This window comes from Triticum aestivum, chromosome 6B, assembly GCF_018294505.1.
Source record: "Triticum aestivum cultivar Chinese Spring chromosome 6B, IWGSC CS RefSeq v2.1, whole genome shotgun sequence".
NCBI classification, from domain to species: Eukaryota; Viridiplantae; Streptophyta; class Magnoliopsida; order Poales; family Poaceae; genus Triticum; species Triticum aestivum.
Window position 1 is genome coordinate 126,108,643 of NC_057810.1, and position 20,686 is coordinate 126,129,328.

The 20,686-nt window shown below is 46.4% G+C and overlaps 1 protein-coding gene across 2 annotated transcripts; it reads left to right on the forward strand.

Moving 5' to 3' along the window:
* Window positions 1-3,052: 3,052 nt before the first annotated feature.
* Window positions 3,053-5,472, forward strand: LOC123136102 (zinc finger BED domain-containing protein RICESLEEPER 2-like). 2 transcript variants are annotated; one of them, XM_044555389.1, is made up of 3 exons: window positions 3,053-5,037; window positions 5,122-5,215; window positions 5,308-5,472. In XM_044555389.1, the coding sequence occupies exons 1-2, from the start codon at window positions 3,199-3,201 to the stop codon at window positions 5,179-5,181; spliced, it is 1,899 nt and encodes a 632-aa protein (XP_044411324.1). In that variant the 5' UTR covers window positions 3,053-3,198; the 3' UTR covers window positions 5,182-5,215; window positions 5,308-5,472. The 2 variants fall into 2 exon arrangements, with proteins under 2 accessions (XP_044411324.1, XP_044411323.1); XM_044555388.1 differs by having other exon boundaries at window positions 3,054-5,037; window positions 5,122-5,219.
* The last annotated feature ends 15,214 nt before the right edge of the window (window positions 5,473-20,686 follow it).

Genomic DNA, 20,686 nt, shown 5'->3' on the forward strand with positions numbered 1-20,686 from the left:
TTCTTCACGTGGATCCAAGTCCTCATATGGATCAAATTCCTCACGTGGATCAAAATCCTCATATGAACATCATCGTGCTAACACTTCTGTTTCGCATGGAAAGTCGAAAGGCTATGTGAGGGAGTTCCGGACTAGGGGGTGTCCGGATAGCTGAACTATCATCATCGGCCGGACTCCAAGACTATGAAGATAGAAGATTGAAGACTTCGTCCCGTGTCCGGATGGGACTTTCCTTGGCGTGGAAGGCAAGCTTGGCGATACGGATATGTAGATCTCCTACCATTGTAACCGACTCTGTGTAACCCTAGCCCTCTCCGGTGTCTATATAAACCGGATGGCTTTAGTCCGTAGGACGAACAACAATCATACCATAGGCTAGCTTCTAGGGTTTAGCCTCCTTGATCTCGTGGTAGATCTACTCTTGTAACACACATCATCAATATTAATCAAGCAGGACGTAGGGTTTTACCTCCATCAAGAGGGCCCGAACCTGGGTAAAACATCGTGTTCCTTGTCTCCTGTTACCATCCGCCTAGACGCACAGTTCGGGACCCCCTACCCGAGATCCACCGGTTTTGACATCGACATTGGTGCTTTCATTGAGAGTTCCTCTGTGTCGTCACCGATAGGCTCGATGGCTTCTTCGACCATCATGAACGACGCAGTCCAGGGTGAGACCTTTCTCCCCGGACAGATCTTCGTATTCGGCGGCTTCGCACTGTGGGCCAATTCGCTTGGCCAACTGGAGCAGATCGAAAGCTACGCCCTGACCGTCAGGTCAGATTTGGAAGTTTGAACTTCACGGCCGACATCCGCGGGGACTTGATCCTCGATGGATTCGAGCCACAGCCGAGCGTGCCGCACTGTCACGGCGAGCATGATTTAGCTCTGCAGCCGGACAGTACCCTGGAGGCCGCACTCAAACCCGCTCCGATCATCAATTCAGAGCCGGCTGCGCAGGTCAAGGACGGATGGCTAGACACCGCCTCAGGAGCTGCAACCTCTACGACGATAGAGCCGACCAATGACCTTGTCCCTCATGAAGCTCATGACTCCGAGGTGCCGGACTCCTTGCCGGACTCCGAACCTCCCGCGCCCCCTCTGATCGAATCCGATTGGGTGCCGATCATGGAGTTCACCGCAGCGGACATCTTTCAACACTCACCTTTTGGCAACATTTTGAGTTTGCTAAAGTATCTCTCGTTATCAGGAGAGCCCTGGCCGGACTGCGGTCAGGATGGTTGGGATGCGGACGACGAAGAAATTCAAAGCCCACCCACCACCCACTTGGGAGCCGCTATCGACGATCTAACCGACATGCTAGACTACGACTCCGAAGACATCGACGGTATGGACGACGATACCGAAGACGACCAAGAACCAGCGCCTACTGGGCACTGGAAAGCCACCTCATCATATGACATATACATGGTGGATATCCCAAAGGATGGGAATGGCAAAGAAACAGCGGAGGATGACCCCTCCAAGAAGCAGCCCAAGCGCCGGCGTCAGCGGCGCCGCTCTAAGTCCCGCCACAGCAAGAATGAAGACTCCGGCACCGGAGATAATAATACACCGGACAGTGCCGAAGACAATCCAGCAAGATGCAACACAGGAGGACGGAGACGCCAGGCCTCATGAGAGAGCGGCAGAAGAAGAGGTAGAGGATTATATGCCTCCCTCCGGAGACGAGGCAAGCCTCGACGATGATGAATTCGTCGTGCCTGAGGATCCCGTCGAACAAGAGCGTTTTAAACGCAGGCTTATGGCCACGGCGAACAGCCTCAAGAAAAAGCAGCAACAGCTTAGAGCTGATCAAGATCTGCTAGCCGACAGATGGACTGAAGTCCTCGCGGCCGAAGAGCATGAGCTCGAATGCCCCTCCAAAAGCTACCCTAAACGCAAGCTGCTCCCCTGATTAGAGGAGGAAGCGTATGAACCCGCATCACCAGGAGACAATACGGCTGACCGACCACTAGGGCTGGAAAAAAAGCTCGAAGCTCGCGAGCTAAACGAGTAGCTCGTGACTCGACTCGAATTGACTCGAACTCGAAGAATAACGAGTCGAGCCGAGCTTTATTTTAAGATCGTTTATAGACCGAGTTAAACGAGCCAATCTCACGAGTACTCGTATAACTCGTTAAGCTTGGTAAAAAAAGGTTATCCACTCAGCCCATCCGTTCAAGGCCCAGCCGCCCAAGGCCCAGCCGCCGAGGAATCTAGGATACTCATACGTCGCGCGACGATTTCGCTCCTTTCCATCCCTGGCGATGTTATAGATGGTCGTTTCCGCTCCTTCCTTCTCTATTTCTTTCTCCTCTGAATCTCGACGGCGGCGGTGCCGCACCTACGCTGCAACCCCACCTCTCCGGCGAGCGGCCTGTGCTTCTTAGGTGCATGCGTAGGACCCTTCCTTCCAGCACTGCTCATCTCATCCTTCTCTTCCTTTAGTTACTTCTCTACTACTGATCTATATGCTCGCATTCTTCTGTCCGAACCAGCGGCGAGCCGCCGGTGACCATGCGGAAGCCACCAAGCTCGGAGTCGAAGGCCGCAAAGAGGAGGCGATCTGGTCCCATTGCTTCGCCGGCATCTGCTACTGCCCGGACACGGGCACACAAGTGCACAGAGCCAGCACGCTCCAGAGAAGTTGCTGTAGTGCCAACGCCTGTAGAGCAATAATCAAATTCCTGCATTATTTCCTTTGTCTTGACTATATACAGTACATGTGCTCTCGTATATACTTGTTAATTAGTGGCCAAAATCTCTTGAAGAATTTGAAGTACTTGATTGCTGCTATGTTTCTGACTCGTTTGCCCACTGCAGTTGGGCATGTACTGATGCACATGTCACACGTACATTACATCTCCAAAGAAAAACCATTAGCCATTAGGATTGCTGCTATGTTTCTTATATGTTTTGTTTTGATTTCTATTTCCTTCTTTATGTGTAGGATAATCGTGATTATGAGTATGAAGAGGATGAGTTTGATATGGATGATGAAATGTCTGAGGAAAGCTTACCTCCACATGTGATGATTGATTCTGGAAGTGAGGGCCAGCAAGAACATGGGCCAGTTGATGGTGTATCCTCCGAGCCGAAGAAGAGCCGTAGAAGGAAAAAGGGTATTGCAGTGTCTCCCAAGGTGAAAAAAAGAGGGTGAGAGGAAAGCGTTCAAAATGTTGGCAGCATTTTACCATGGTTCCAGTTGAAGGGGAAGAGAAAGAAAAGGCCAAGTGCAACTATTGTGGAGATTTATTTATTTACAAACAAGGGGGGCAGACTACTAGTCTTAATAGGCACAATGACTTATGTCCAGCATATCGAGCATTCATGAGGGGAAAATCACAAGGTCAAGGTACACTCAACTTCGAGCCGGGTTCATCACTTACATCTGTTTGCACTGAATATAATCCTGAAGAAACTCGTAAGATCATTGCTAAGATGGTAATTGCACATGATTATCCTTTTAGAATGGTAGAACACAAATGGTTTAATATCTTGATGAGACATATGAATCCAGCATATAAGTTCATTGGTAGAAAGACCATAAGAAAAGAGTGTATCAAGGTTTATGAATCTGAGAAGGAACTTCTTAAGAAGAGTTTCAGGGATGTCAAATATATTTGTTTAACAAGTGACTTGTGGACATCAAATCAAAATCTCTCCTACATGGCTTTGGTCGCTCACTACATAGATGTCGATTGGGTTATGCAATGTCGTGTCCTGAACTTTATTGAGTTAGATCCACCACATTCAGGAAGCATCATAGCTCAAGCAATATTTGAATGTTTATGTGAATGGAAAATAGAGGACAAGGTCATCTCAATCACAGTTGACAATGCTAGAAATAATGATGGAGCTGTGAGGAATTTGATTAACAAGTTTGTTGCAAGGAAAGTACCTGGCTTCATTTCCACACATTTTCATGTTCGTTGTTGTGCTCACATAGTCAACTTGGTAGTGAATGATGGTTTGGAACCATTGCAAGCTTTTATTAGCTCGCTAAGGGAAACTGTGAAGTATTTGAAGAAGTCTCCTAGTCGCATGTATAAATTCCTTGAAGTTTGTAAAACACTGAATATAGAACCTGGGGCTGGATTATGTCTAGATGTGTCAACAAGGTGGAATTCAACATACAAGATGTTTGATTCTTGTACTCCCTATAGGCCTGTTTTTCATGAATATGCAGACTCTGATATGAATTACACGTGGGAGCCTTCTCATGCAGATTGGAATATGTATTCCAAGGTGCAACCAATCTTGACGCAATTTGCTGAGATAACTAAGGTGTTATCAGGATCTGTATACCCTACTGCAAGTATCTTTTACCCTTATATAGTGACTGTCAAAATGGAGATAGTGGCTGCATGTCATTCTAAAGATAAGCATCTATCAGCTATGGCGTACGCAATGATAGATAAATTTGATAAGTATTGGGCGGAGAAAAACAATGTTATGGTTCTTGCTACTGTTTTAGATCCTAGGTGGAAGATGAGATTTGTTGGTTACTGTTTTAGAAAGATTTATGGTGAAACCAAGGGCTGTGAGGAGGAAGCTGAGGTTAGAAAGGAGTTGTACGACCTATATGACACTTATGAGGCTGAGTATCGCCAAAAGAATTCTGCTACTCAAAATACTGGAGGTACGTCTTTGAGTATGCAATCAAGGGCATCAACAACCACAGTACGACCAAGTGGTTTTCGGAACTATCTACAAGCAACAGCTACAGAAGCATCTAAATCAGAATTGCTCCTCTATTTGGATGAAGCAAATGTAGATCCCGAAGACACAACATTTGTGTTACTTGATTGGTGGAAGGTGAATGCTCATAGGTTCCCCGTTATATCCAAGATGGCACGTAGATTCTTGACTATACCGGCTACTAGTGTTTCTTCCGAGTCAACTTTCTCTACAGGAGGTAGAATCCTTGATGATTACCGGAGTTCTCTACGTCCAGCAATGGTCGAGGCATTAGTATGTGCCTCTAGCTTCATACGAGGTTCACACCAGGACAATCAACCACCAATAATAGTGGTAAGTCTTGTTATCAATCTTTCTGTTACTTTCCATACAAATATTGTGTCTAACCTGCATGACATTCGTTGTTTCCATGTACAGGATGAGGAGGAGGATGTTGAATTCATACCATTTCCTAAGAGTGAGGTGGCAAGCTCTTGAATGACAAGTTTGCTGCCTAATCTATTTCTTGCTAGTAGGTTGTAATTATCAAATTCTTATATGTTTGATTGGTAATAGCTATTAATTATCGAAATCTTATCTAGTTTGGCATTTCAATTTGCACAGGTACTCAAAATAAATGTATATGGGATGCTGGACATGTGGGAGTGGAAGACCTTTTGGAGTTTTGGTAGATGCTAGCAGCATGTGATGGATGGATGATTGATCATCAACAATTGAACATTGATGCCGCAGCTGCAACTTATGCTTAATTTCCTATCTCTCTATGAATTGTGGTTTGTGCCCTTTAATGTAATGCGAACCTTGGAATATTATGCTGCATGAATTTTCGACTGTTAAGCTACCTACAATGTGATAGTGGACTTTTATGTGGATTTTTAAGTACTTCTGGTTTCTGTACACGTTTTTGTCACAAGTGTGAATATTGTGGTCATGCTGCCTTGCTGTTGTGACAAGGAAATTGCATCTGTTTGGTGATGTATATGTTTAATATATACATACTAATTTTTATCATAATGTAGGTTTTATGGACATTTATTTAACGAGCTTAACAAGCTAAACGAGCCAGCTCGCGAGTTATACGAGTCGAGCCAATCTTGAATTTGAACTCGTTATAGTAACGAGTTGAGTCGAGCTAGCTCGTTAACAAAATGAGCTTTAGCGAGTCGAGTCGAGCTGGCTCGACTCGGCTCGAATTCCAGCCCTACCGACCACCCCGTGGTCGCGACAGAGAGGCCTCTAGGCCCTTCACTAGACCCGTACCCCGGCATCGCTCGAAAAGCACAAGGCCACAGGGGAACGCTCCGGACTTGCGAGATATATTGGAGGCTAAGGAGAGACAATCAAGATCGATCTATGGATCGCATGGGCGCCCCACGGTACGTGACGACAACCATCGAGCCGGACACAGCAAGTCCGGCCGGGCCAAACAAAACAGACAAAGCTCTTTTGAGCTCCGTCGTGATATCGCCCAGTACAGAGGCGCCGCACACCCACTATGCTTCACAGATGAAGTAATGGATCATCAAATTCCCGAAGGCTTTAAACCCGTAAATATCGAATCTTACGATGGCACCACAGACCCCGCGGTTTGGATCGAAGACTATCTTCTTCACATCCACATGGCCCGCGGTGACGATCTTCACGCCATCAAATATCTCCCCCTCAAGCTTAAAGGACCAGCCCGGCATTGGCTTAACAGCTTGCTAGCAGAGTCAATTGGGAGTTGGGAAGACCTGGAAGCCGCATTCCTCGATAATTTCCAAGGCACGTATGTGCGACCACCAGACGCTGATGACCTAAGCCACATAATTCAGCAGCCAGACGAATCGGCCAGACAATTCTGGACACGGTTCTTAACCAAGAAAAACCAAATCATCGACTGTCCGGATGCGGAGGCCCTCGCGGCCTTCAAGCATAACATCCGCGATGAGTGGCTTGCCCGGCACCTGGGACAGGAAAAGCCGAAATCCATGGCAGCCCTCACATCACTCATGACCCGCTTTTGCGCGGGTGAGGACAGCTGGCTAGCACGCAGCAACAACCTCAGCAAAAGTCCTGGCAGTCCGGATATCAAGGACCGTAATGGCAGGTCGCGTCGTAACAAAAACAAACGCCGCACTAACGGCAACAATAGTAAGGATACGACAGTCAATGCCGAATTCAGAGGCTCCAAACCCGGTCAACGGGAAAAGCCATTCAAAAGAACTACTCCGGGTCCGTCCAATTTGGACCGAATACTCAACCGCTTGTGCCAGATACACGGCACCCTCGAAAAGCCAGCTAACCACACCAACAGGGACTGTTGGGTATTCAAGCAGGCAGGCAAGTTAATTGCCGAAAACAACGACAAGGGGCTGCATAGCGATGCCGACGAAGAGACCCCGACCGCCGAACAATAGAGGACAGAAGGGTTTCCCCCCACAGGTGCGGATGGTGAACATGATATACGCAACGCACATACCCAAAAGGGAGCGGAAGCGTGCACTCAGGGATGTATACGCGATGGAGCCAGTCGCCCCGAAGTTCAATCCATGGTCCTCCTGCCCGATCACTTTTGACCGAAGGGACCACCCCACCAGCATCCGCCACGGCGGATTCGCCGCATTGGTCTTAGACCCAATCGTCGATGGATTTCACCTCACCAGAGTCCTGATGGATGGCGGCAGCAGCCTGAACCTGCTCTATCAGGATACAGTGCGCAAAATGGGCATAGACCCCTCAAGGATTAAACCTACCAAGACGACCTTTAAAGGCGTCATACCAGGTGTAGAAGCCAATTGTACAGGCTCAGTTACACTGGAAGTGGTCTTCGGATCCCCGGATAACTTCCGAAGCGAGGAGTTAATCTTCGACATAGTCCCGTTCCGCAGCGGCTATCATGCCTTGCTCGAACGTACCGCGTTTGCATAGTTCAACGCGGTGCCGCACTACGCATACCTCAAGCTCAAGATGCCAGGCCCTCGAGGAGTCATCATGGTCAACGGAAACACTGAACGTTCTCTCTGAACGGAGGAACATACAGCAGCTCTCGCGGCAGAAGTACAATGCAGCCTCTTAAGGCAATTCTCGAGTCCGGCCGTTAAGCGGCCGGACATAGCTAAGCACGCCCGGAGTAACCTACAACAAGACCACCTGGCACGTTCCGAGCATGCATAGCAGTGTGGCCCCAACCCCAGCCCCTGCAAAACGTCAAAACAGGTCCTTCGCGTACACCATTACACTCTGAAGATACCATGGGCATGGGGAGAGGGGCACGACCACGATAAGCCCAGACTGTGGCTCAACCACACCAGGGGCTCTCAAGTGTGTCGTTCTTTTTTTTCTTTTTTCCTTTTATTTTTTACCCACAGGACTCCGTTCGTCAGAGGCCCTGTCCGGTAGCAGACCTGCCGAACTCACGATGCAACAGCCAGGGAAGGATAAAGGCTACAACGAATATACAGGTGGTCTCCATTACGAGCATATTTATACACCACTCCGCAGCCTACCCCTGGAGGGGTACATGTTTAACAGTCCCGTCCATTGCTATCGCACTATTTGTATCGTTCTGCATTCATAGCAGCACTTCTTGAATAAAACAATGCAGCACCTTTTTGCTTATAATTGCATTTCTTTTTCATACATATGTTCATTTACGACATGTCACATCCGTACACTTTGGTACGGTTAAAACACACCAGGGGCTTATGTTTCCTGCATCATGGTGTGATAAGTCCGAACACTTTCACAAGTGCGGCACCCCGAACTTATAGCATTATATGCATCGGCTCCGAATCATGTCTTGGGTCAATAGTTGGGTTTGTCCGGCTCCCATGTTTTGGTACCTTACGTTCCATTGTATCGGCTAAGGTAGCACTGGGAGAACCACTGCGATTGCGCCCCAGTTGAGCTGGGTTAACGCCTCAGTGGAGAAAGCTAAAACTGACTGTCATGATGAGGTGAGAGCCGACCGCTGTTCGAGAGGTTTTTTGCGAGTCCTTGAAGACTTATGCTGCTTAGAGCGAGGAGCCGGATCTTGTCCGGCCCAGGCGTGGATAGCGCCCCAAATTTGGCCTTCCGAAGACTAGGGGCTTCGCCGAAATTTAAAATTATAGAATTCTATGGCTAAGTGAGAGTGTTCAAGCATTATAAGTCCGGTTGCCTTGTTCGCTGTGTTGAGCGCCTCCCTGGATGGACCCAAAAATGGGAACAAGAGTGCTCAAGTTTATCCCGAACACCCCAGCACTCGTGGCATGGGGGCTGAAGCCGACGACTTGCCATCTCTTAGATTTGATAAACAGCCGCACAGAAGGTAATATTTTAAATTAACAAGCGTTGCTTAGCACATATGAACTAAGTTTTCAGCGCACAGGATAACAAAATGCGAGTCTACTCAAATATTACATCTTTGGAGCACTCACCCGCAATAGTGCGGGCGCCCTTCAGCACACTCTTATAATACATCTCGGGCGTGCGATGCTCCTTGCCCTCTGGTGGCGGGTCCGTCACGAGTTTCTAGGCATCCATCTTGCCCCAGTGCACCTTTGCGCGGGCAAGGGCCCGACGGGCACCTTCAATACAGGCGGAGTGCTTGATGACTTCAACCCATGAGCACGCATCCACCAGCCGCCGCACCAGGCCGAAGTAGCTCCCAGGCATGGCCTCCTTAGGCCACAGCCGAACTATGAGGCCCTTCATGGCCTGTTCGGCAGCCTTGTGGAGCTCGACCAGCTGCTTCAGCTGGTCGCTAAGGGGCACCGGATGTACGGCCTCAGCATACTGAGACCAGAAGATCTTCTCCGTCGAGCTCCCCTCCTCGGCCCGGTAAAACGCGGCAGCATCGGACACGCTGCGAGGAAGATCTGCGAACGCTCCTGGAGAGCTCCGAATTCAGGTAAGCAACAGGTAATTAACACTCACATGCTTACTTTGCATGAAAAATGCCTTACCCGCTGCTATTTTCTTCACCGCCTCAATCTCCTGGAGGGCCTTGTAGGCTTCGGCCTTAGCGGCTTTGGCACTCTCAAGAGCCATTGCAAGCTTAGACTCTTGAGTCTTCGAGTCACGCTCCAGGCTCTCATGTTTTTTCACGAGATCCTGGAGCTCTTGCTGTACCTCCGCCACCCGCGCGTCCTGCTTCTCTCGCTCGGTGCGCTCCGCGGCCGCATTGCATTCGGCCGCGGCCACTGCCTCTTTCAGGGTTGCCACCTCGTTAGTGGCCCCTGCAATACCCACGTTATCCTTGTCATTCTTTTTGCAACCAAAATCCTTTTCTATAAGGTACAATTTTAGTAAGGTGTTACTCACCTTCCTCGTCCTCGAGCTGCTTCTTGGCACGGCCGAGCTCGTTCTCGGACCGCTCGAGGCTTTCCTTCAACGTATTGACCTCCGCAGTCAGTGCGGCAAAGGTCAGCAGTGCAGCCTGCAATCCCATATTGACATATTTATTATGACTCATGCGTATATCTTTTTAGATCCTCAGTCCGGCTTTTCTTTCTGAACACCGAACCGAGCATCAGGGGCTACTGTCTATGCGGTACCATTTGATACATATTGAAATTCTTACCTCAAAGCCTGTTAGAAGGCTGCTGCAGGCTTCGGTCAGCCCACTCTTGGCGAGCTGAACCTTTTGAATCACCGCACTCATAACAGTGCGGTGTTCCTCTTTGATGGAGGCACCGTTGAGCGCCTCCAGCAAATTATCCGGCACCTCCGGTTGGACGGAGGCAGCCGACATCACGGTCTTGCCCTTCTTGCGAAGGGGTCGCCCACCGGACTCCGGAGCCACTATGGGTTCCAGGGCCGAGTCCGGTGCAAAGTCCGGGAGGTTGTCCCGCGACACCTCCGGGGCCTCCTCCTCCTGGTGGGTCCCTTCCTGGGATCCCACCTCGGCATCGTCCGCGGCACAGGGGGCGGAGGCAGTCGGAAGAGAATCCATATCCGACGCACCTAAGGACCCACTCGACGAAGCGGGAAGATCATCCTTGGGCGGACTGCAGGGTTGTATGCGGCATTAGAAAGACATTATGTGGCGAAAAGGAAAAACCTTGAAGTTATTCGGGAGTCCAGATACTTACGATCTCGCCAGGGGCTTGGCCCTTGGAGGCTAGTCCTTGTCGTCGTCACTAGCATTGGCGGAGCAGTCCAGGGGAAGAGTTTTTCCCTTCTTGGACCCTTTGGCCTCCCTTGTTGGGGAGGCCTTCCTTTTCTTCCCTCCCCCCGCTGGGGGAGAGGCTTTCTTCTTCTCCTCCTCGCCTTGGTGGGAGGAGTCGGCCTCGGATTCATCATCCGATAGCACCTGAAAACGGGAACTCTTCCGAGTCCCCGTGGCCTGCTTCTTGGCCTTCTGCTCCGGCACCACGTGGGGTGCCGGAGCCAGCAGCCCCGTTAGGCGGGCGTCTGCTGGGTCCTCTGGCAATGGGGCCGGACAGATAGTCCGTTCGGCCTTCGCCAGCCATTCGTATCAAAGGTAAAGGGAGTTTAAATCCCGCATAGAGTCAAACTATGGAAAACAAGCGTTCCGTAAAGGACAAAATCACTTACCTCGTCAGCCGGACGCTGCGAGTTGAATCCCCGATCTTCGGTAGCGGATGCGGGAGCCTCGGCGCCCTTGAACAACACCTTCCAGACATCTTCGTACGTAGTGTCGAAGAGCCCGCTCAGAGTCTGGTGCTGCGCCGGATCGAACTCCCACATGTTGAAACTCCGTCGTTGGCACGGGAGAATCCGGCGGATGAGCATGACCTGGGCTACGTTGACAAGCTTGAGCTTCTTGTCCACCAGCTTCTGGATACAGGCTTGGAGTTCGGTCAGCTCCTCTGAATCCCCCCAGATCCGGCCACTCTCTTTCCAGGAGGTGAGCTGTGTAGGGATGCCGGATCTGAATTCGGGGGCCGCTGCCCAATCAGGGTCACGCGGCTCGGTGATGTAGAACCACCCCGATTGCCACCCCTTGATGGTTTCCACGTAAGTGCCCTCCAGCCAAGTAACGTGGGACATCCTGCCCACCATGGCGCCTCCGCACTCCGCTTGGCTGCCCTTCACAACCTTTGGCTTGACACTGAAGGTCTTGAGCCACAAGCTGAAGTGGGGCTGGATGCAGAGGAAGGCCTTGCACATGACGATAAATGCCGAGATGTTGAGAATGAAATTCAGGGCCAGATCATGGAAATCTAGGCCGTAGTAAAACATGAGCCCCCGGACAAAGGGATGAAGTGGGAAGCCCAGTCCGCGGAGGAAATGGGGAAGAAATACTACCCTCACATGGGGCCTGGGGGTGGGAATGAGCTCTCCCTCATCGGGGAGCCGGTGCGCGATGTCGCTGGACAAATATCCGGCATTGCGCAGCTTCTGGATCTGCCCCTCCGTGACGGAGGAGGCCATCCACTTGCCTCCCGCTCCGGACATAGTTGGAGAAGGTTGAGGTGAGAAGTGCGGACTTGGGCGCTGGAGCTCGAGTTCGCGGAATTGGATAAGCCAAGGAGGAAGAAGGCGCAGGTAAAAGGGTTGGATCTTTATCCCCTTATATGGGCGGATACAAACATGCGTCCCCACCGGCCTGATAAAACTCGCTTATCTCCCAAGCGCCGCAATCAATGGCGTGGTTGGGTTACCCACGTCCGTATTGATGGGAATCCCGGAATAAGGGGAACATGATCTCTGCTTCGACAAGACGTGCCAAGGAAACCACTTCGCTAAACGCACTGAGGTGGAACAATAAAAACAATTTGAGTAAAGGCTTGGTAATGGTGTGACATCACACCACAAAATACGTCAGCAGATTGAACTTGTGTAATATTATTCTCTCCACGGTGGTACGTGGAATTTATTTTTGCAGAGCCGGACACTATCCTGGTGTTCACAATCTTCTGTAAATTATTCGGAGGAAGAACCCGCCTTGCAATGCCGAAGACAACATGCGCGCCGGACTCGTCATCATGGAAGCCTGGTTCAGGGGCTATTGAGGGAGTTCCGGACTAGGGGGTGTCCGGATAGCCGAACTATCATCATCGGCCGGACTCCAAGACTATGAAGATAGAAGATTGAAGACTTCGTCCCGTGTCCGGATGGGACTTTCCTTGGCGTGGAAGGCAAGCTTGGCGATACGGATATGTAGATCTCCTACCATTGTAACCGACTCTGTGTAACCCTAGCCCTCTCCGGTGTCTATATAAACCGGATGGCTTTAGTCCGTAGGACGAACAACAATCATACCATAGGCTAGCTTCTAGGGTTTAGCCTCCTTGATCTCGTGGTAGATCTACTCTTGTAACACACATCATCAATATTAATCAAGCAAGACGTAGGGTTTTACCTCCATCAAGAGGGCCCGAACCTGGATAAAACATCGTGTCCCTCGTCTCCTGTTACCATCTACCTAGACGCACAGTTCGGGACCCCCTACCCGAGATCCGCCGGTTTTGACACCGACACTATGAATATGAGCATTATTCTTCAAATCATTATGTTCATAAGTCCTCAAAGAATTTCTCTGCTTATTCATATGCTTACCCTAACCACTCTTCTGTGAAACGAAGTGCACTGGCTTCTATGCCATCTTTTTCTTATGGAGCTTGCAGAATGATGAACTCTTTGCCACACCTTCAGATGTGGGTGGTGAAGAAAAAGAACTAATCTCTATGCAGGGTCAGGTCTCCAGACGAACTTAATCGTTTGAAGAAATTGCTGGAGACTTGAATGCGCTTGAAAGGACGCAAGCTAAACATGATGAATCATTCATTTCTTACGTCCCCATATTAATATTGCTATATCTGTTTATGTTGATGAAATTGATATCATATTCTTCACTGATGAAGTATATGGATTCATAAGTTGCACTAATTCATCTGCAGGATGAACAACCCAAAGCTACTGAGTGGGTCCTTCATAGTGGATGTACAAATCACATGAATGGTGACAGGAACCTGTTGATGGACGCTGATTTGTCACCATCTCATCTGAAGCATATCACCTACGCTGACAAAGGCAAAAGCAAGGTATTGGGTCTAGGTAAGGTTGCGATCTCAAAGGATCGACACATGGACAAAGTCATGCTTGTCGAGTCCTTAGGATTCAACCTCATGTCTGTCTCAATGCTTTATGATCTTGATATGGTTGTTGTCTTTGGCAAATTTTGTTGCCTTGTGCTAATGGAATCTGACAACTCCAAAGTCTTTGAAGGCTTTAGGAAAGGAGACTTGTATATTGTTGATTTCTCTAGAGGACCACAACCTGCCACATGTCTACTTGCAAAAGCTTCAGAATGCTGGCTATGGCATCGACGACTTGGTCATGCTGGGATGAGGAACTTTCATACACTCGTGAAGAAGAAGCATGTCATTGGCATCGAGGGTGTCAAATTCCTCAAAGATCATCTTTGTGGGGCTTGTGAGGCTGGAAAGATTACCAGAGCCAAGCATCCCTCGAAGACTATCATGACCACTTCTCGTCCCTTTGAATTACTTCATATGGATCTGTTTTGCCCTACTCATTATGCCACAATCTCTAGTGATGCATCATTATATGGCTTTGTCATAGTTGATGACTATTCTCAATACACATGGGTGCATATTATCACTTGCAAAAATGAAGTGCAAGAAGTCTTCAGACATTTTTCCTCAAGGGATTCCACTAACTTCCGTGTGAAGATCAAGCATATCAGGAGTGATAATGGAATTGAGTTCAAGAACACTGGACTCGATGAATATCTTGACATGCTTGGCATTACTCACGAATTATCTCCTCCTTATACTCCTCAGCAGAATGGCGTCGTGGAGCGCAAGAACGGAACTCTTGTTGAGATGGATCGCACTATGCTTGATGAATACAAGACGCCTCAGCGTTTCTGGCCTGAAGCAATCAATACTACGTGCCACATCATCAACAGGGTATATCTTCACAAATTCTTCAAAAACACCTCATACGAACTCCTCACTGACAGGAAACCCAATGTAAGTTATTTCAAAGTCTTCGGTACTAAATGCTGGATTATAGATCCTCACCATCACTCTAAATTTGCACCGAAAGCACACGAGGGTTTTATGCTTGGTTACGGAACGGACTCGCACACCTACAGAGTCTTCAATTTAAATCATCACAAGCTTGTTGAAACTGTAGACGTGCGGTTCGATGAAACTAATGGCTCGCAAAGAGAGCACCTACCTCCTATGCTAGATGAAATGTCACCTGAGGAATCAATCAAGTTCAAAGCTACTAAGGATGTCATTCCTACCGAAGAATCTGCTGAAGAAGTCATTCCTGATCGTGAAGAAAATCATACTGGTGCTTCTGAAGAAACTGGTCCTGAAGAAATTGCTCGGCCAAAGCAAAATCTTCAACCCACGCATCCTCGCATTGCAAACGAAGTGCAGATCAAGAAGATCATCAATGACATCAACGCACCAGGTCCTCTCACACGCTCAAAAGCTTCACATTTATCTAACTTTTGTGGGCATTTTGCGTTTGTCTCTATCACAGAGCCCACCAAAGTTGATGAAGCATTCATGGAAGCTGAGTGGATTCAAGCCATGCAATATGAATTGCATCAATTCGAGCTCAACAACGTGTGGGAGCTTGTCAAGCGACCAGACCCACGTAAGCACAACATCATCGGTACCTCTTGATAACCCGCAAGTATACAGGATAGTTGTAGCCTCTTTCGATAAGTAAGAGTGTCGAACCCAACGAGGAGCTAAAGGTAGAACAAATACTCTCTCAAGTCCTATTGGCCACTGATACGACTCTACGCATGCTTGACGTTTGCTTTACCTAGAACAAGTATGAAACTAGAAGTACTTTGTAGGTGTGATAGGATAGGTTTGCAAGATAATAAAGAAGACATAAATAAAAAGTAGGGGCTGTTTAGATAAAGAAGCAATAAAGTAAATATAGCGAGTGTGGAAAAGTGGTGGTAGGAGTTGTGGAATTGTCCCTAAGCAATTGACTATGTTACTAGACCTGTAATCACTATTGCAATTCTATTTGAGGGAGAGGCATAAGCTAACATACTTTCTCTTATTGGATCATATGCACTTATGATTGGAACTCTAGTAAGCATCCGCAACTACTAAAGATCATTAAGGTAAAACCCAACCATAGCATTAAAGCATCAAGTCCCCTTTATCCCATACGCAAACAACCTACTTACTCGGGTCTGTGCTTCTGTCACTCATGCCACCCACCATAAGTAAATCATGAACATATTGCAAACCCTACAACGGGAATCCCTCACGCTTGCACGACACAGAGAGCACTATAGGACAACACCAATAATAAAACATGCAACATAAACCAATCATAGCAATTCATCAATCACCGATAGGACAACGAAAATATACTCAGACATCATAGGATGGCAACACATCATTGGATAATAATATGAAGCATAAAGCACCATGTTCAAGTAGAGGGCACAACGGGTTGCGGGAGAGTGGACCGGTGAATATAGATGGGGGAAGGTGATGGAGATGTTGGTGAAGACGGCGGAGGTGTTGGTGTAGATCACGGTGATGATGATGGCCCCCGGCGGCGTTCCGGCGCCACCAGAAGCAAGGGGGAGAGAGCCCCCCTTCTTATTCTTCTTCCTTGACCTCCTCCCTAGATGGGAGAAGGGTTTCCCCTCTGGTCCTTGGCTGCCATGGCGTGGGAGGGGAGAGAGCCCCTCCGAGATCGGATCTATCTCTCTGTCTCTCTCTGTTTCCGCATTCTCAGATTCTGCCCCTTCACCGTTTCTTTTATATCCAGAGATCCGTAACTCCGATTGAGGAGAATCTTTCACCCAGATTTTCTCATAAAATTAGCTTTCTTGCTTCAAAAGAAGGGCATCAACCGCCTTATGGGTGGCCCACGAGAGTGCCAGGCATGCCCAGGGGGGAGGGCGCGCCCCGTGTCTAGTGGCCACCTCGGACACCGTTTCGCGTTGATTCTTCCTCCGGAAAATCCCAAATATTCCAAAATAATTCTCCGTCCATTTTTATCCCGTTTGGATTCTGTTTGATATTGGGTTTCTACAAAACATAAAACATGCAACAAACAGGAACTGGCACTGGGCACTGGATCAATATGTTAGTCCCAAAAATAGTATAAAAAGTTGCCAAAAGTATATGAAAGTTGAATAATATTGGCATGTAACAATAAAAAATTATAGATATGACGGAGACGTATCAGCATCCCCAGGTTTAATTCCTGCTCGTCCTCGAGTAGGTAAATGATAAAAAAGATAATTTTTGATGTGGAATGCTACCTAGCATAATCTTGATCATATGTCTAATCATGGCATGAATGTTAAGACACGAGTGATTCAAAGCAATAGTCTATCATTTGACATAAAAACAATAATACTTCGAGCGTACTAATAAAGCAATCATGTCTTTTCAAAACAACAAGGCCAAAGCAAGCTTATCCCTACAAAATCATATAGTTTGGCCATGCTTCATTTTCGTCACACAAAATGCTCCCATCATGCACAACCCCGATGACAAGCCGAGCAATTGGTTCATACTTTTTAACGCGCTTAAGATTTTTCAACCCTCATGCAATACACGAGCGCAAGCCATGGATATAGCACTATAGGTGGAATAGAATATGATGGAGGTTATGTGGAGAAGACAAAAAGGGAGAAAGTCTCACATCGATGCGGCTAATCGACGGGCTATGGAGATGCCCATCAATTGATGTCAATGCGAGGAGTAGGGATTGCCATGCAACGGATGCACTAAGAGCTATAAGTGTATGAAAGCTCAACAAAAGAAACTAAGTGGGTGTGCATCCAACTTGCTTGCTCATGAAGACCTAGGGCATTTGAGGAAGCCCATCATTGGAATATACAAGCCAAGTTCTATAATGAAAAATTCCCACTGGTAAATGAAAGTTACAACATATGAGACTCTCTACATGAAGAACATGGTGCTACTCTGAAGCACAAGTGTGGTAAAAGATAGTAACATCGCCCCCTTTTTTTTGGGTGGGCTTCTTTGGCCCCCTTTTTTTATTTAGGCTTCTTTGGCGTTTCCTTTTTTTTCTTTTTCTTTTTTATGGGGCAATGCTCTATAATGATGATCATAACACTTTTATTTACTTACAACTCGATATTACAACTCGATACTAGAACAAAGATATGACTCTATATGAATGCCTCTGGCGGTGTATCAGGATGTGCAATGATCTAGCGTAGCAATGATATCAAAAAATGGACAGGCCATGAAAACATCATGCTAGCTATCTTACGATCATGCGAGGCAATATGACAATGAATGCTCAAGTCATGTATATGATGATGATGGAAGTTGCATGGCAATATATCTCGGAATGGCTATGGAAATGCCATAATAGGTAGGTATGGTGGATGTTTTGAGGAAGATATAATGAGGCTTATGTGTGATAGAGCGTATCGTATCACGGGGTTTGGATGCACCGGCGAAGTTTGCACCAACTCTTGAGGTGAGAAAGGGCAATGCACGGTACCGAAGAGGCTAGCAATGATGGAAAGGTAAAAGTGCGTATAATCCATGGACTCACATTAGTCATAAAGAACTCATATACTTATTGCAAAAGTTTATTAGCCCTCGAAGCAAAGTAATACTACGCATGCCCCTAGGGGGATAGATTGGTAGGAAAAGACCATCGCTCGTCCCCGACCGCCACTCATAAGGAAGACAATCAAAGAAACACCCCATGCTTCAAATTTGTCACACAACGGTTACCATACGTGCATGCTACGGGACTTGCAAACCTCAACACAAGTGTCTCTACAATCCAAAACCACCCACTAGCATGACTCTAATATCACCATCTTTATATCACAAAACTATTGCAAGGAATCAAACATATCATATTCAGCAATCTACAAGTTTATGTAGGATTTTATGACTAACCATGTGAATGACCAATTCCCGTCATCTCTCTAAATAGATATAAGTGAAGCAAGATAGTTTAATTCTTTCTACGAAAGATATGCCCACGCTCTAACAAATATAAGTGAAGAAAAAGAGCATTCTACAAATGACGGTTTTCTATGTGAAGAGAAACAGGCAATCCAAACTTCAAATGATCTAAGTGAAGCACATGAAGCATTTTATAAAGCCATACTCAAAAGATTTAAGTGAAGTGCAATGAGCATTCTATAAATCAACCAAGTACTATCTCATACCAGCATAGTGCATAAAATAAAAATGAAAACTAAATGCAAAAGACGCTCCAAGACTTGCACCTATCGCATGAACGAAACGAATCCGAAAACATACCGATACTTGTTGAAGAAAGAGGGGATGCCTTCCGGGGCATTCCCAAGCTTAGGCTCTTGGTTGTACTTGAATATTACCTTGGTGTGCCTTGGGCATCCCCAAGCTTAGGATCTTACCACTCCTTATTCCATAGTCCATCGAATCTTTACCCAAAACTTGAAAACTTCACAACACGAAACTCAAAACAAAACTCGTAAGCTCCGTTAGTATAAGAAAAATAAATCACCACTTAGGTACTGTTGTGAACTCATTCTTTATTAATATTGGTGTTAAACCTACTGTATTCCAACTTCTCTATGGTTCATACCCTCCGATACTACTCATAGATTCATCAAAATAAGCAAACAACACAATGAAAACAGAATCTGTCAAAAGCAGAACAGTCTGTAGTAATCTGTATCAAACGTATACTTATGGAACTCCAAAAACTCTGAACTAAATTGTTGGACCTGAGGAATTTGTCTATTAATCATCTTCAAAAAGAATCAACCTAAAATCACTCTCCAGTAAAAAATGGCAGCTAATCTCGTGAGCGCTAAAGTTTCTGTTTTTTACAGCAAGATCACAAAGACTTCACCCAAGTCTTCCCAAAGGTTCTACTTGGCACAAACACTAATTAAAACATAAGACCGCATATAACCATAGGATATATGAATTATTTATTACTAAACAAGAGAAAAAAGTAATGAACAAAAATAATGTTGGGTTGCCTCCCAAGAAGCGCTATCGTTTAATGCCCGTAGCTAGGCATGATGATTTCAATAATGCTCACATAAAAGATAAGAAGTGAAACATAAAGAGAGCATCATGAAGAATATGACTAGCATATTTAAGTCTAACCCACTTCCTATGCATGGGGATTTTGTGAGCAAACAACTTATGGGAACAATAATCAACTAGCATAGGAAGGCAAAACAAGCATAACTTCAAAACTTTAAGCACATAGATAGGAAACTTGATATTATTGCTATTCCTACAAGCATATATTGCTCCCTCATAATAATTTTCAGAAGCATCATGAATGAATTCAACAATATAACCAGCACCTAAAGCATTCTTTTCATGATCTACAAGCATATAATTTTTACTACTCTCCACATAAGCAAATTTCTTCTTATCAATAGTAGTGGGAGCAAACTCAACAAAATAATTATCATGTGAAGAATAATCCAATTGAAAACTAAAATCATGATGACAAGTTTCATGGTTATCATTATTATTTATAGCATACGTATCATCACAATAATCATCATAAATAGGAGGCATGCTTTCATCATAGTAAATTTGCTCATCAAAACTTGGGGGACAAAAAAATATCATATTCATCAAACATAGCATCCCCAAGCTTGTGGCTTTGCATATCATTAGCATCATGGGTACTCAAAGAATTCATACTAACAACATTGCAATCATGCTCATCATTCAAATATTTAGTGCCAAACATTTTATAGATTTCTTCTTCTAGCACTTGAGCACAATTTTCCTTTCCATCATTCTCACGAAAGATATTAAAAAGATGAAGCGTATGAGACAAACTCAATTCCATTTTTTTGTAATTTTCTTTTATAGATTAAACTAGTGATAAAACAAGAACCAAAAAGATTCGATTGCAAGATCTAAAGATATACCTTCAAGCACTCACCTCCCCGGCAATCGCGCCAGAAAAGAGCTCAATGTCTACTACACAACCTTCTTCTTGTAGACGTTGTTGGGCCTCCAAGTGCAGAGGTTTGTAGGACAGTAGCAAATTTCCCTCAAGTGGA